Raw genomic sequence first — 13,736 nt, forward strand, 5'->3', positions numbered from 1 at the left:
TAAACTATGCCTCCATATGACACATCCACACATTTTTTGAACACTTTCAGGGATGATGAATCCACCACTTCTCTGACAGAATCACCAATAGACCATATTGCTCCAAGCCCTGCCCGACCTGGCCTTGACTACTTCTAGGGATGGGGCAGCCACAGCTTCTCAGGGCAACCTGTGCCGGAGTATCACAATAAATGTTACACTGCTGCTTTCTCCTTTGTTTTATCCCATCGCATCAGCATCTCCCAGCCTGCAGAGCCCTCAGCTGGCAAGTTTTATCTCCCTAGGTAAATGCTCCTAAACAGTAACTTCAAGCTCCCCTGTGATGACTGACACAGATCAGGCCTCTCGTTGCAGCAGGACATTGCCCCCACACCCAGCTGGCACAGGGTTTTGGCAGGACTTTCTTGTCTTCCAGGCCCTTCTGGCAGCACTTAACCAGTGCCCTCCCAGACTTCCTGGCAGGGAGGACACAAAACAGACACCAAATTCATATGGGGCTGACTCAATTCCTTAGCTACAGCAGGCTGGACAGGCTGAAGCACTCTCTCCAGCATGGCTGGATGTCTCAGGTGGCGGCTGGATTCTTATCCCAGGCAACTAGCAGTAAGACAAGAGGACAGTCTTAAACGACACCAGGGAAGTTTGGTTTGGAATGAGGAGGAAATTCTTTACAGAAGGGGTTATTAAACATTGGAATGGACTGCCCAGGGAGGTAGTGGAGTCACCATCCCTGGAAGTGTTGAAGGAAAGACTGCACGTGGCACTCAGTGCCATGGTCTAGTTGACATGGTGGTGTTGGGTCATAGCTTGGACTCGATCTCAAAGTCTTTTCCACCTTGAATCTGTGAGTCTGTGAAATGGAGTATTAAAAATTGACAGCCTACACTTAGCTTTGGTGAAAACATATTAGCCCCAAACACAGTAAAACTAGAGGAAAATCAGAACAGGAACCAATAACAAAGATAAAGGAAATGTATGAGAAACCATACCTTTCTTCCCAGTGACTGTTTTAACAAAATTTAGAGAAGCAGGGTTTGATACACATACTTACAAAACAGGAGACCAAACTAAGAAGCCTTTGATGTATTCAGTCTTATTTTGCTTTGCTATCCATTTAATAGCTTTGAAGTAGAAAACACCTTGACAATAAAGGAATTATATTTTTTAAAAAAAATTAAAATGTAAGTGTGCCTTTTGTAATACAAAATCTAGAATATTAACTATTCCCCAATATGTATAGATCTGTTTAAAAGCAATCATTTTCTTCACCAAAAAGTAACATATACCCAACGACTCCATAAAAGGAAGGAATCACATATAAAGCCTGGAAATTTGGAATCAGGATTTTTACAATTAAGAGGACTACAGTAGGCACCAGCAGGTGTCAAAAACCCCTCCAACATTACACATCGGCCTTGCTTTTCGTGCTTCTACAAGTAATTTCCTTGCAGCCATTTATTTGTGTTTTTCTTTAAATTCTTAAAAACAACAAAACCCCTACAATTCAATGCCTGTCACAGTAGCAGAACTGTGCTACTGTTCACCTTAGGAACACCAGACCCTGGTAAATTTCTCCATGAGAAATTTCCCTTTGTGTTTCTGATGCCTATGGCCAAAGATGCAGAGTGGTTGAACTTGCTCCTTTGCTACCTATGAAGGTTATGTTCCCTCCATTCATCTCATTTGGCAAAAAATATTCCAGTTGTTGAGCTGTGCTTTGAGTTGCACAAACTTTGGTCTTTACTCTGTTGAATAGGTAGCCAACATAAATCAAAAAAACTTGCCCTTTTCCCCAGGTACTCTACCCAAGTGCCTAAGGAACAAATGGGAGGGAGCAGGGAACTCTGCAGTGATGGTAGAGAGATCAAATAAATAGAAGGCCTGCATAGCAACAGCTTCATGTACATAGTAAAAATATTAAAAGGTGTTGGATCCCTCCAAGAATTCTATCTTCTATTCATTTTTTCTTCTTGGGAAGTTTGTAAAAGTAGTAGTTTCTTTTTCCGATATTCTTCATTCTCCCGCTCTGCTTCCTCATCTATGGATTTTCTTATATATGCTTTTAGTTCCTCAATTCCTTCTCCAGTATATGTAGATACAGGAATTACCTCTTTGAATTCAAGTGTATTTGCAGGAATCATTTCTTCCTCTAGTAAGTGTAAGAAGTCTGAAAAATCATATTGAAAGAGTTAGTACAATCCCCAAATACTGTATCACTACAGCCCATAAAATCTCATTAAATATAGAAAATAAACTTTAATAAATCATAGTAATAAACATAACTGCAATTAGTAAACACATATTATTTGTTTAATTAGTCTTTTAAAAAATAGCGAAAGTCTCAGAAGACAAGAAGTATCATAGCAGTTATACTATCCTTAATGCTGTCATGAGAAGACACTATACACTTCCAATGAGTACAAAGAATTCCCAAGTTGTAGAATATGGGAGATCAGTAGTGTTCAGCCTTTCTGGTTCTTACACACTCCAGAAAATAGAAAGCAATTCACTCCAGTGAAATTGCAAAACTAAAGTAAATCTACATAGACCTGCGCAGAATTTTCATGTGTATATACATATATAATTGTATATATGTCAGTGTCTGTAAGGGGACCTTCAATGCAGGTTACTCTTATTCAAGACACCTAAACTGGAAACTTACTCTCCCATTTCATAGTTGGGAAAGATTGTCTAGGATATCTCCAGTTTATTAAAATCCTTCCCCAGCAGTGAAACCAATACAACTACCAATGAGTATACACAGAGCTCTAAATGCAGGAAGTGATTTTAAAATATATGTTCATATAATAAATTTACTAGCTGATTTCACTTTCAAACAACTCCTTGCCAATGCAGAGTTACCCAGTGAAATCTTAATGCTACTTCTGTCAAAGGTTATTGTTGAAATTTCATTTACCCTGAGGATTCTGTAGTTGTGACATAAGTTCATTCAAGTTATCCTTTGCACAAGGCAAATCCATTTTATTAACAGCGAGAAGTGCGGGCTTTGTTACAAGTTCCTCTTTGTACAGCTCCAGTTCCTTAAAACAAAAGAAAATTCACCTTAATAAGTATTTGTAGTTTAAAAAGTGCTACTTCAATTTTACATGTCCTCTCTCATTTGTTTAATTGCCTAAATAGCCTTTCATGCCTAGACAGCTGTGAGACTGACTTGGGTGCTCAAGGCTGATATACTAAAGCAGTCTGATAGAAGAGAATAAGTGATTCAGTCATTTTTTTGCTCAAAGACAGATTTCAGGTAAACAGGCTAGCTCATTCTGAAACAGCCTCTTATTAAAAGGATAGTTTTTGTTTTTGTTTTTTTTTCTGATACCCACAAGCACAAAATCAATTTCAGAAAAACTTCAGACCTATAAAATGTATAAGAAAATTCTTGGGAAAGTTTTCTGATTCTTAAGCATTTTAATGGACTTCAATTAATATCAGAAAATCACAATCATGAATAAACTAAAAAATAAACAGCAATAGCTGAAATTCAGAAGATTCATCAACTTAAGTCACACAGAGATGAATCTGACATTACATGATATGTATTATTTTAATCAGAAGCATAGTTAAGAGATGGAAACAGTGAAAGTTTGCAAAGCTGGGGCCTGATGTCTCACCCCTCTTAGGCTGTGCAGTCAGGGCATCAAGGCAAGTATTTAACTACACACATGTACTTCTGCTTCCTAAAATGATACCAGACTGGGGAACTGAAAATGATGTGTCTTATTACCTTTACTTGACTGTAAGAAATATCCCATATGCTGCGCAGATTAAGGAATTTTATTATTAATTATGTTGTGCCCAACATAAACTGGAGCAGTTTCACCTGGACAGGTAAAAATAAAGACTTCATGATTTTGGAAAATCATGAGTTTGTTAACTGGCCTTACATTATAAATCCAGAAGACACACTAACATTTGAAAGTTTCTTGATCAAAACTGAGCCATTTTCTTGGCTCAACACATAACTACAACTGTCAAACTGGAAAATGAGAACTTACCTTTGTTAGAAGCAATATAGTTTCAAAGGCTGTTCTGAACTGAGTCTTAAGAGACAGCTGAAATCCAGAAATATCAACCTGAAAAAGTTACACAAAAATAAGCTTTGTGGTATTAAATTATGTTACAGTATCAAGGTACTCTCCATCAACTACTTTGCAGTGGAATGTCCATGTACAGGCCTTCATTCCTGGGCAAATAACAGAGGGCAACTATACACCAAACTAACATCATAGACACTGGAAACACAAACTGGTTAGTTCTGATACAGTGTTTCTCAAAGGTGTTTTTTTTCAAACCTCTTAAGGGGATCTTATAGAAAAAAAAAGAGAGAAAAAAATCACTCCATGCTTTAATTATGCTTGGAACACTTCCATGATCTAAATTAATTGGCAATTTTCCACGACAAATTGTATTTAAGGATTTAATTTATCATCAGTTGTTTGAGTGCTCCATTCTGTAAGCAGTATTACAGCTATATTTATCATAAAACATGCAAATTACAAATGATTTCCTAAATTCCAACTACATTGCAATTAAGATGCTTTTTTTTTTTCTGCATTGCCTTTGATTTTAATAAACTGTATATTTTATTTAACTTACAACTAAAAGCAGCTGTTTGGTTCTTTCTATATGCTTGAGGAATTTGTGGCCCATCCCTCTGTTCACATGTGCACCTTCAATCAGTCCTGGGAGATCAGCTACTGAAATCTAGGAAAACAAAAGTTTCAAACAAAATATTTCCAACAAGCAAAACCAGGGATTTCAAACTATCAACAGCAATTATCATTTTAAATAAACAAAACGTAAAGCAATACGTATTGGCTGCTTCAACTATCATCAGAAGCAGATCAAACAAAATGCTGCTATTACACAGACCTGTGCTCTTTGTGTTTCCCCCATCTATTTATTTATAGCTGTGTGCAAAGTAGAAAACAGAGGGTAATAATACCTCAGCAGGTCTTGCAAAATTTAGCTATTCCTTGAGAATAAAACAGACTCCGAAAGGCAAGAAGATTAGGCTATCACATTTGTATAGAATTCAAACTGTCACTGGAAAACAAAATAAAGTCTGTTCCTTGTGGCTACAGAGGATCATTACTCCAAATACAAACCCACTTAACCTTGTTCCCCTGAGCATGAGAAGCTACAAGAATTTGACTGCTGACCTTCAGCTCAAGTAAGATTTTGATTAGTCAGTCAGCTTCCAACTAGAGCCCAGCAAAGACTGCTCCAAAGGACAGAGATCTTATCATTTTCTCTGCTGGTTGAGAGGGTTGTACACAGTTGTAAAGAAGAGCTGAGACAGACCAAAAAAAGAGCAGAATAATAAAACCCACCAAACAGCTACTCAGTAAGTCACAGAAAGCTAAGACAGATACTGAAGTACAGAAGAGCAAAAGTAGGGTCTTCAAATCTAATACCCATTTAGACAGCAACTGGATTCAATCAAACAATGCCCAAAGCCAGCATACAATAGGTGTGCTACCTATTGCAGAAGGTGACTCAGATATTCTGGCAGAAAATGAAAATGCTTCTGCTAGTTTTCATGATCTGGTACTAAGACCTTAAACCAAAGTCATACTCAGATCCTCTACTTTTGTGTCTTTTCTGATGGACAGCACCAGGTAACTCGCATGTATTTACTTCTTTATAATGTACTAAGATAAAATAAGCAAATTCCTACATATTTCTTTAAAAATATCAATGTTCTGTAGGAAAAAATAATGAGTCATTGTTCCTTGAGTGATACAGGAAAGATACCTCAAGTGTTGCTCCTAATTATGTTGCTTATGTTGTTTTGATTTTAGCAGTTGCAATGCTGAGAGTACTTCCTCTTACTCACAGGGGTTCCCTGTGATCACAACCACTAGTTCCCTTGACTTTAGAAAAGAGATATTTTGTCCATATAGTTCCTATATAGCACCCAACACTGTAGTATAAATACCAGGAACTGGAAAAGTAGCCAACAAAAAGTGTCATTGTCTATGACAAGAAACAGACTTCAAACAAAAAGCCTGTGCAAGGAGTGCAAGTAGATCTCTTGCTGGAGAAAGATAGACTAGCAAGAAAAAGAGGTCCTCATTCATGGAAGACAGTTTTTTAAAAAGGCTATGAAAAATCCCATGTATTTGCAGTACAGCTTTCTAGGATAAGCTACCTTAAACTAGTAGAAAAAATTAATACAAAAAAATTTGCCTGTAGAGATGCAATATGTCTAAGGGCAAATCTGACAAACTAGACTTACTTCCTTTAATACACAGTTTTGTTGAAGTTTGTTAAATGAAAGTTTCAAGCATCAGTTACTGAATCCCCCTAAGATTATTGATTCACATCTGAGGGGTATACTTTTCTGGTTAACTCATCTGAAACCCTTTCATGCATTTGCCTTTTATCTTGGAAGTGATGACTCCAGTGCTGCATGTATCATACACTTCAAAAATGACATAAAAGCACATCAAAGAAGATTCAAGTTTGAAGAATGAAAATGTTTGCTGTAACCTTATACGAAGTTGGGGTCCAAAATCTAAGAGTTTAACTTTTTAGCATTGGTTTCTCCCCCAAGTAGATACTGCAGAAAGGATTCCAGGCACCACACAGTTATCTGACAACTTTATCTGAAGAAGCTGGGTGGAACACAGTTTACAAAAATTAAGGTGGTAGGGCAGTAGCTCCAGCAGTCCTTCTCCAGCCTACCACAAAAGGAACTAGACCCAGGTACCTCACCTCTCAGGTAGTGCACTATCCTGGCTGTTAAGGCAATCACTATCATGTCACACTATTTTAGTTTTTTATTAAAAACAATCAACCCCCCAACCAACAAAAAACACAAATGCAAAAAACAAACTACAAAAGAAACTTAGATTAGTCAACCTAGAAAACCATAACAGGAAGTTATCATAGCTGGGTTATATTCACAAAATCCCATCATTTACTACTGTAGATTTGCAGCTATTGGACAAATCTAGCACTATTTACAATCCATTCTGAAAATGACTCATTCAGTCCAGAGCTCTCAACTTGCAGAAAATTTGCTGCTTCTAAATAAACAGGCTAGTCTCTGAAACAGTAATTTTTTCAAAGTCCTGAATTTAGTAATAGTATACTAAGACACAGCATTCTCAATTCCATAAACAATTTCAGGCCTCTAAGATTATAAAGCAGGATTAGAACCACAGAAAGGAGGCAAGGGAAAATGAGAAGCCATTGACTAAAGTGACTTGAAATCAGCTCTGTGTCATATTACTGTATTTGGCTATAAAGCTTTCTTCTTATTACTTCATGAAATAGTACTTTTTCCAAAACCTTTGTTATGTCCATGTAATTGTACTTGATATGTACAATTATAGAAACACATATAAAAATAACTATAAGTTTTCATTCTCTTTCTGAAATTATGTTAAGCAACATAACTAATCATTATATATAACTTTAACAAACAATCAGAGTGAACTTTCATACCAACCTGCTTATAATCTGCATACATGATCTTTCCTAGTTCAGGCTGTACTGTTGTAACTGTGACAAGGGAAAAAAGACAAAGGGAAGAAAACAAAACTGGTTTTAATGTTTAAAAAAATGTTTATGTTACAAAACATTTAAATGTTGTAGGACTTTGTCACTATATTTAAAAAACAAACGTTCAGTAGCAAAAAATTAAAAAAGGAAAAGGAATAAGGAAAGCGTAAAACGAGAGAGAAAAAAAATAGAACACTCAAAAAACCCACTGGTTCACCAAACCTTGTCTCTCTCTGCAGTTCTGTTACATCATCCCAAAAGGGAACAGTGAAGCTAGAGAAGTCTCAGACACAAAAATTATTATCCAGATGACAGAATAGCTTCTAAACAGGGAAAAATAATGAAAGGCAAAGTGAGATAGGAGTCTTCAAACTGAGAAAAAGGCTGTAGAGAATCAGGAGTGGTGCAAGAAGGTCGGTAAAAATTATCAGTACTTGCACCCTTGCTTTTTAATTAATGAAGATCAGACAACTAATCCTAATTTACCAATAGAAAAATAATAAAAATTCTCTGTCCTTTTTTCAGTGGATAGATTCAAAATCAAAATCTTCTCTGTTGCAAAAACAGGTGGCAGCTAATTCCAAAGCATACAAGATGTATATGCAAAGGAACCTGACAGTACATATTCAATAGACTGAGGATATTATACACCATAGAGATGGTGCATCTCAGATGGAATAAAATGAGCTGAGATGAAAATAAATAGACCCTGTATTCACAGGTTGAAATACGATGAGGGTGTACACTTGAAATTCTGAGGTGGTTAAAAGAACTAGACACTGAGACAGCAAGTATCATTTTGAAGTATTTAATGTAATTAAAAATCAGGCAACATGGTTATCTCCTATTCTTTATTATAAACCTGCAGACCAAGTCAGAGAAAAGACTTCTTGCTTTCGTGAAATATTACTGCTCTAAAAATTAAGAGTATCAACTTACATGGATAACTTGCAATCTCAGGTTTGGCATGAGAAATCTTGCTTAACAAGGATGATTTTCCTGCATTTGGAAACCTAGAAAGGAGGTTGAGATTTATACACTGAATTAACAAGTATGTGATTCCTGTATACTTTATTTCCAAATGCACTACATTATCTTATTGAAATTCAATGCTATCAGTTCATTTTTGCACTCATTTACTACCCAGATCAATAGGATTTATTTTTTGAAATCAAACCAGATTAATTTTTCTAAATCCAACAATACTTCCCAAGAATGGAGGCAGGTGAGTTACATAAGTACACGTAAAATAGATTTAAGGTAAGTCTTTCAAAGTCATTTGGACAGAAATACAGGATGACCATCCAGGTCTACTGGAATTCAGTCTTCCTGTGCTATAGCTAATTTTGTAAATTATGCTTACATTCTAAAACCTGTCATGCAAGAACATCTTATCAGCTGGACTTACAGTCTTTTGGCATACAAATCATGGTTCATGAAATCCTCCAATTTAAATACCAATGATATCTATGCTACAGTTTAGTTAATACAGCAAAGCAAACCAACTCTGTGAGAGAGAGAGGGACTTTGTGTACATAGACACAGACACGCCAAGTTTGTGTATGCTTTTAGGGCATCAAAGTTGTATGAAGGATCCTGAAATTAGCACTAACCTGCTTTGTTACCAGGTAAACTAAAAAGAACACCAGTGAAGATTTTGGAGCTTATCTGTGCAGACCTGACTGTTGTTTACAAGGCATAGCTATACTTGCACATCACAACAGAAATATTCCTTTAGGGATAAGCTACCTTTTACAAAAGCTTCTTCACAGAATACATCTACCCACTGAAATGGAAACCCAAGTTAAAACTGAAATTGTAGCACACACTTGTTTTAAAGATTAACCTGAGCTGTAAAAGACACAACAGCCTTCATCTATGTCAAACTTTAAGTTAATGCTGACATCAAAGGATAGACCACATTCTTCACACCTCCTCCAGAAAGACGACACAAGACTTGTGTTCCAGTCAAATTCACAGACAGATGTTCATCACACTATTTCAGGGCAACAGTGATCAAAGAACACTGTGTCTATAGGCAACTGAATGTTGGTCACAAGATACAAAGGCATGTGTCCCACAGAAAACCCTAACACTCTCCATTTGAACATGCAGAACCATGTCCTGTTAACAAGACTGATTTACATTAAGGGCCTTTATAAAGGGGTTGTACACAAATCTGTCTTAAAAAAAAGAAAGCAACCTAATGACTCTTGTTATAACAGGGAAACTACTGAGGGTAGTTGTAATGCACTCTGATGATGGAAGGTGCTTAAAAGACATTCCGGAAGGTTACTCTGGTCATCTCCTCAAGTGAGCATTTTGGTTCCACTGAGGTACAATATGTTCTTTGAAGTTTAAATTGCAACCTAGACTAACACATCACAACGTGTACTCAAACCTGATGGGCCTCTCTCAAGTCCACATGTTGTTTTTACCTGATCTAATAGCAAACCACTTGCAAAAAAGTAAAAGCAACAACCACAAAGAGATCAAAGTACAGCCACGAACTATCAGAGGCTGATTCATATTCTCAACAAGAAAATTATATGCTCCTCTAATTGACTGATAATGATTTTTTAAATCCATTTTGAAGGAAAACTGTCAGCTAAAATACAAGCCAAAATGCAAGATTAAAGAAGTATCAGTGTCATAGAACTCCTATACTTTCACACACTTTAAACCAAGAAAAAAATTCCGTAATTCCTGAAGACCACTCAAAAATTACACAACTTTAGATAAATTTTATATTAACCAAATTATTTCTAATAAGAAAAAAGAACAACACAGCTAGAAAACCATGCTGTCTTCAAGCATCTTTCCATTCTTTACTGGTATATACCAATAAGACTACTTCCACTCAAACTCCTTGTTATTTCATGTTTCCTATGGTTTTTATTAATAAGGACCATGGAGCCGACCTATGTGTAGCAGATGGTGAGTAGACCAATACTTTTACAACTGTAGTTTGTTGAAAGCTTTCGTCAAATAAAAATATATCTATCTGTGTTGCTACAAAGCAGCAACATTGAAAAGCAAGTCCTACTATTCTAGTTTGTAATCACTTCCTTCCAACATTCCAAGCTGTTTATTGGGGAGAGTAGGCAACACAGCCTTTGGAACTCTCTTTAAAACTACTACTGAAAGGATCCACTTGTGCCAGCACCATGAAGTCAAGCATGCAATACAGATAGTGCTCTTGGCTCTGTTTTGCACCTCCTACTTACTTCATAAACATTAGCTAATAGTATTTTGATAATCATTGCAATTGCTAAATGCAATTATATTACTAATTATATATTACCCTGATTCATTAAGCTCTTCTTCCACAAAAGCATAACCAATACTTCACAAATTTTAAAATTAAATTCAATCTGATTTTTGCAAACTGCAAATAATTTAAGTGACAATGCAAATGTACAATAATGTTCATCCTCCAAACTCTCAAATTCCTTTGAAATCACATTTGAAATTTATTTTTTTTTTCTAATATCAAACTACAGTACTTACCCAACTAAGCCAACATCTGCTATAAGTTTCAAATCAAGATGAATAATTCGCTTCTGACCTTTGCAAGGCAAAAAGTTTGTGGCCAAAGAGCCTCCAAGACCTCCACGAGCTGCTAAGAATCTCTCTCCTGCTGCATTAAGCTCTCCTGAAAATAAATTCTGTAGTGAAAAAGCACAATCCCGTGCAGTAGTTTAGTTGTGATTTACCACTTAAATGTCTCTGATTACAAGAAAATTTTCTGTATGGTTCCTTGCAAGAATTGCGCCCTCGAGGTCATGGTGTTTCTCCCTCTTTGGAAACAAATGAAAGCAATCACAGCCCAGCATTACCCTCTGTCATACAGTTCGTCACCTCAAGGAAAGTGCTAGGTACAGGCAGGCAAAGTATGGCCAAGGCGGTGATGGTGGTTCTGAAGCCTCTAATATTTGAATTCAAGAATACCACAAAAAATCTGCATTGATAGAGACGTGGCTACACAATGTCTGAAGAGTTTGCTGTATTTTTTCATTAAGATGCAGGCTTTGATATTTCCCTTAGGGTCAGAATAATTAAAATTAAAAAAAAAGGCAACATTTGGATACCTTTAGACACTGACATGCCTACATCATAAACAATTCTTGCCACACACTTTTAGCTAAACATCCAAATCAGGGTAATTTATGAATTTAGTTTGAATTCTAAACAGTGTGAGAAGAAAAACTCTGAAAAACGGTAAAGGAACCATTGAGAGCTATTTCAGGAACAATGCATTGAAACTGATCTTCCCGGTTACTACCGAGCACCACTCTTTAAAAGAAAGAGTAAAAAACAGTTATGTATTTTAAGTAACCTGAGATATTGACATTCAGCAAGGATCTTTGTCTCTTAAGCACTGTAATAATTCAGTAAAGTTATAGGGACACTTACCTGGGTTTATGGAGACATGAATTATGTAAGGTCTTGAATGGTTCTGTGGAGGATCACTGGCTCCCAGCCTTTAACACTTCTTTGCAAAGCAATTTTCTTTCTGTTGCATTTAGTGATACAAACTAACTACTGCCAATTTCTGGAAGGGGTCCTTGCTTTCCCAACAATTTCTACAGTGCATTTGTTTATCAACTCTTTGTCCAAACAAAGAAAAACACAAACCTATTTTGAGAAATGTTTAACCTTAAAACATCAGAGTGTTAGAAATCTGCTAATGTTATCAATAAATGTGACAAATATTAGATACATTAAAATAAAGCAAATGTTCTTACCAATCTGCTTGCCATCATCAGTAACAAGTGAAATTCCAGGAGGCACATGAACTTCACGATCTTTTCCTTTTTCACCTTTTAGAGCTCTAACACTGGGAGAAATTAAATCAGGCTTAGTAACTTAAGCTGACATTTTGCTTTCTGGAAAAGTTGTGTGTAACAGCTTTCATCAACCTGACTCTTACCTGCTGTTGGCTCCTGTTCCAGCTACAAATCGCTTGTGGGGATATTTCTCCTTAATGCCCTTTAAGGTCATTCTTTCTTGGGCGACAAACCAGACATCACCACCTCTTCCTCCTTCCCCTCCCAGACGAGGGTGACCCATTCCACCAGTTCCTCCTCTCACATAGACCCGCAAATCGTCTATGAAGTTGCCATACTAACAAAGCAAGTTTCAGTATCAGTATTATGTTCTGTTCATATTTTGCTTTACAAAAACGTGTGTAAAACGGCTTGGACAGAACTCTGATGGCAATAAATGACAGTCCAGAAAGCAGGCGCGTAAAACTCCAAAATATTATTTAGTGAGTGTTTGATCTATCTTCCCCGGCAGCGACACTCGCGGCCCGCATGGCCCCGGGCAGCGGGGCGGGACGGGCGAGCCCCCGGGCCCGAGACACGCGTGGGGCATCACCGCGGGCCCCATAACCCGGTCCCGGCCCCGCCGGCCCCTGCGAGGCGCCCCGGCAGCGCGGGAGGGTCCCGCCGGAGCCAAGCGCCGGGGCCTGCGCCGGCCCGGGCCACGTGAACTCCCGCAGAGGCCCCGGGAGAGGGACCAGCCCTCCCCGCCGCCCGAGCCCCGCCGGCGGCACCGTCCCCGCCGTGTCTCGGGCCGGCCGCACTGACCTCCCGCAGCACTGACCTTGCGCAGCACTGCCGCGCCGCACCGCACCATGGCGGGAGGAGCCCGGGCCCCGCGGGCTGCGAGGACGGGACAGGGCCTGAGGGCGGGAGTGAGGGAGTGAGGGAGCTCCCGCTGCCGCTCGGGGAGCGCAGACCCGGCCCCGCGGGTGCGCAGGCGCGGCCCGGCCCGGCCCAGCCGCCGCCTCAATGCCGGCCCGGCCCAGCCGCCGCCTCAATGCCGGCCCGGCCCAGCCGCCGCCTCAATGCCGGCCCGGCCCAGCCGCCGCCTCAATGCCGGCCCGGCCCGACCGAGCCCGGCGGCGCCTTCGAGCCCCGGGGCGGAGGGACCGAGCTGTCCCCCCGCAGCGCCTAAACACGTTCACAAGCTTTGCGCTCTGTTCTTGTTACTGACCTGCTTTTTCTGCCGCTCCATGTTATTTTTAACAACTACATACTCTGTTCCAGCTCAAAATGCTTTTAAATTCTACTCATTGGACATGCTTGCATCCTACTGTCATGGAATATTTAGAGCAGAAAATCTTTCAGGGATATAAATGGAAGAGTAGGAGACGATGTGGCTGTTGTTCTAGCCTAAGTCAAGTCCCCCAAATTCAGTGT

General features: G+C 38.8%; 1 protein-coding gene across 4 annotated transcripts in view; it reads right to left on the reverse strand.

The window, feature by feature from the left end:
* Positions 1-1,074: 1,074 nt before the first annotated feature.
* LOC127477617 (GTP-binding protein 10-like) overlaps positions 1,075-13,736 on the reverse strand; it is a 54,112-nt gene continuing 41,450 nt past the window's right edge. For 3 of the 4 annotated variants that reach the window (XM_051802129.1, XM_051802127.1, XM_051802128.1), the window contains exons 23-31: positions 12,461-12,654; positions 12,276-12,367; positions 11,038-11,182; positions 8,467-8,540; positions 7,475-7,527; positions 4,612-4,719; positions 4,011-4,088; positions 2,918-3,041; positions 1,075-2,167 (exon numbers count right to left, since the gene is read on the reverse strand). In XM_051802129.1, the coding sequence (XP_051658089.1) occupies positions 1,947-2,167; positions 2,918-3,041; positions 4,011-4,088; positions 4,612-4,719; positions 7,475-7,527; positions 8,467-8,540; positions 11,038-11,182; positions 12,276-12,367; positions 12,461-12,654 (1,089 nt within the window). In that variant the 3' untranslated portion in view covers positions 1,075-1,946. Of the gene's footprint in view, positions 2,168-2,917; positions 3,042-4,010; positions 4,089-4,611; positions 4,720-7,474; positions 7,528-8,466; positions 8,541-11,037; positions 11,183-12,275; positions 12,368-12,460; positions 12,655-13,137; positions 13,281-13,736 lie in introns of those variants that run through there. The other variant, XM_051802130.1, reaches the window with a different exon arrangement.

This window comes from Manacus candei, unplaced genomic scaffold (genome assembly GCF_025592945.1).
Source record: "Manacus candei isolate 608988 ecotype Guabito, Panama unplaced genomic scaffold, ASM2559294v1 h1tg000056l, whole genome shotgun sequence".
Lineage (NCBI taxonomy): Eukaryota > Metazoa > Chordata > Aves > Passeriformes > Pipridae > Manacus > Manacus candei.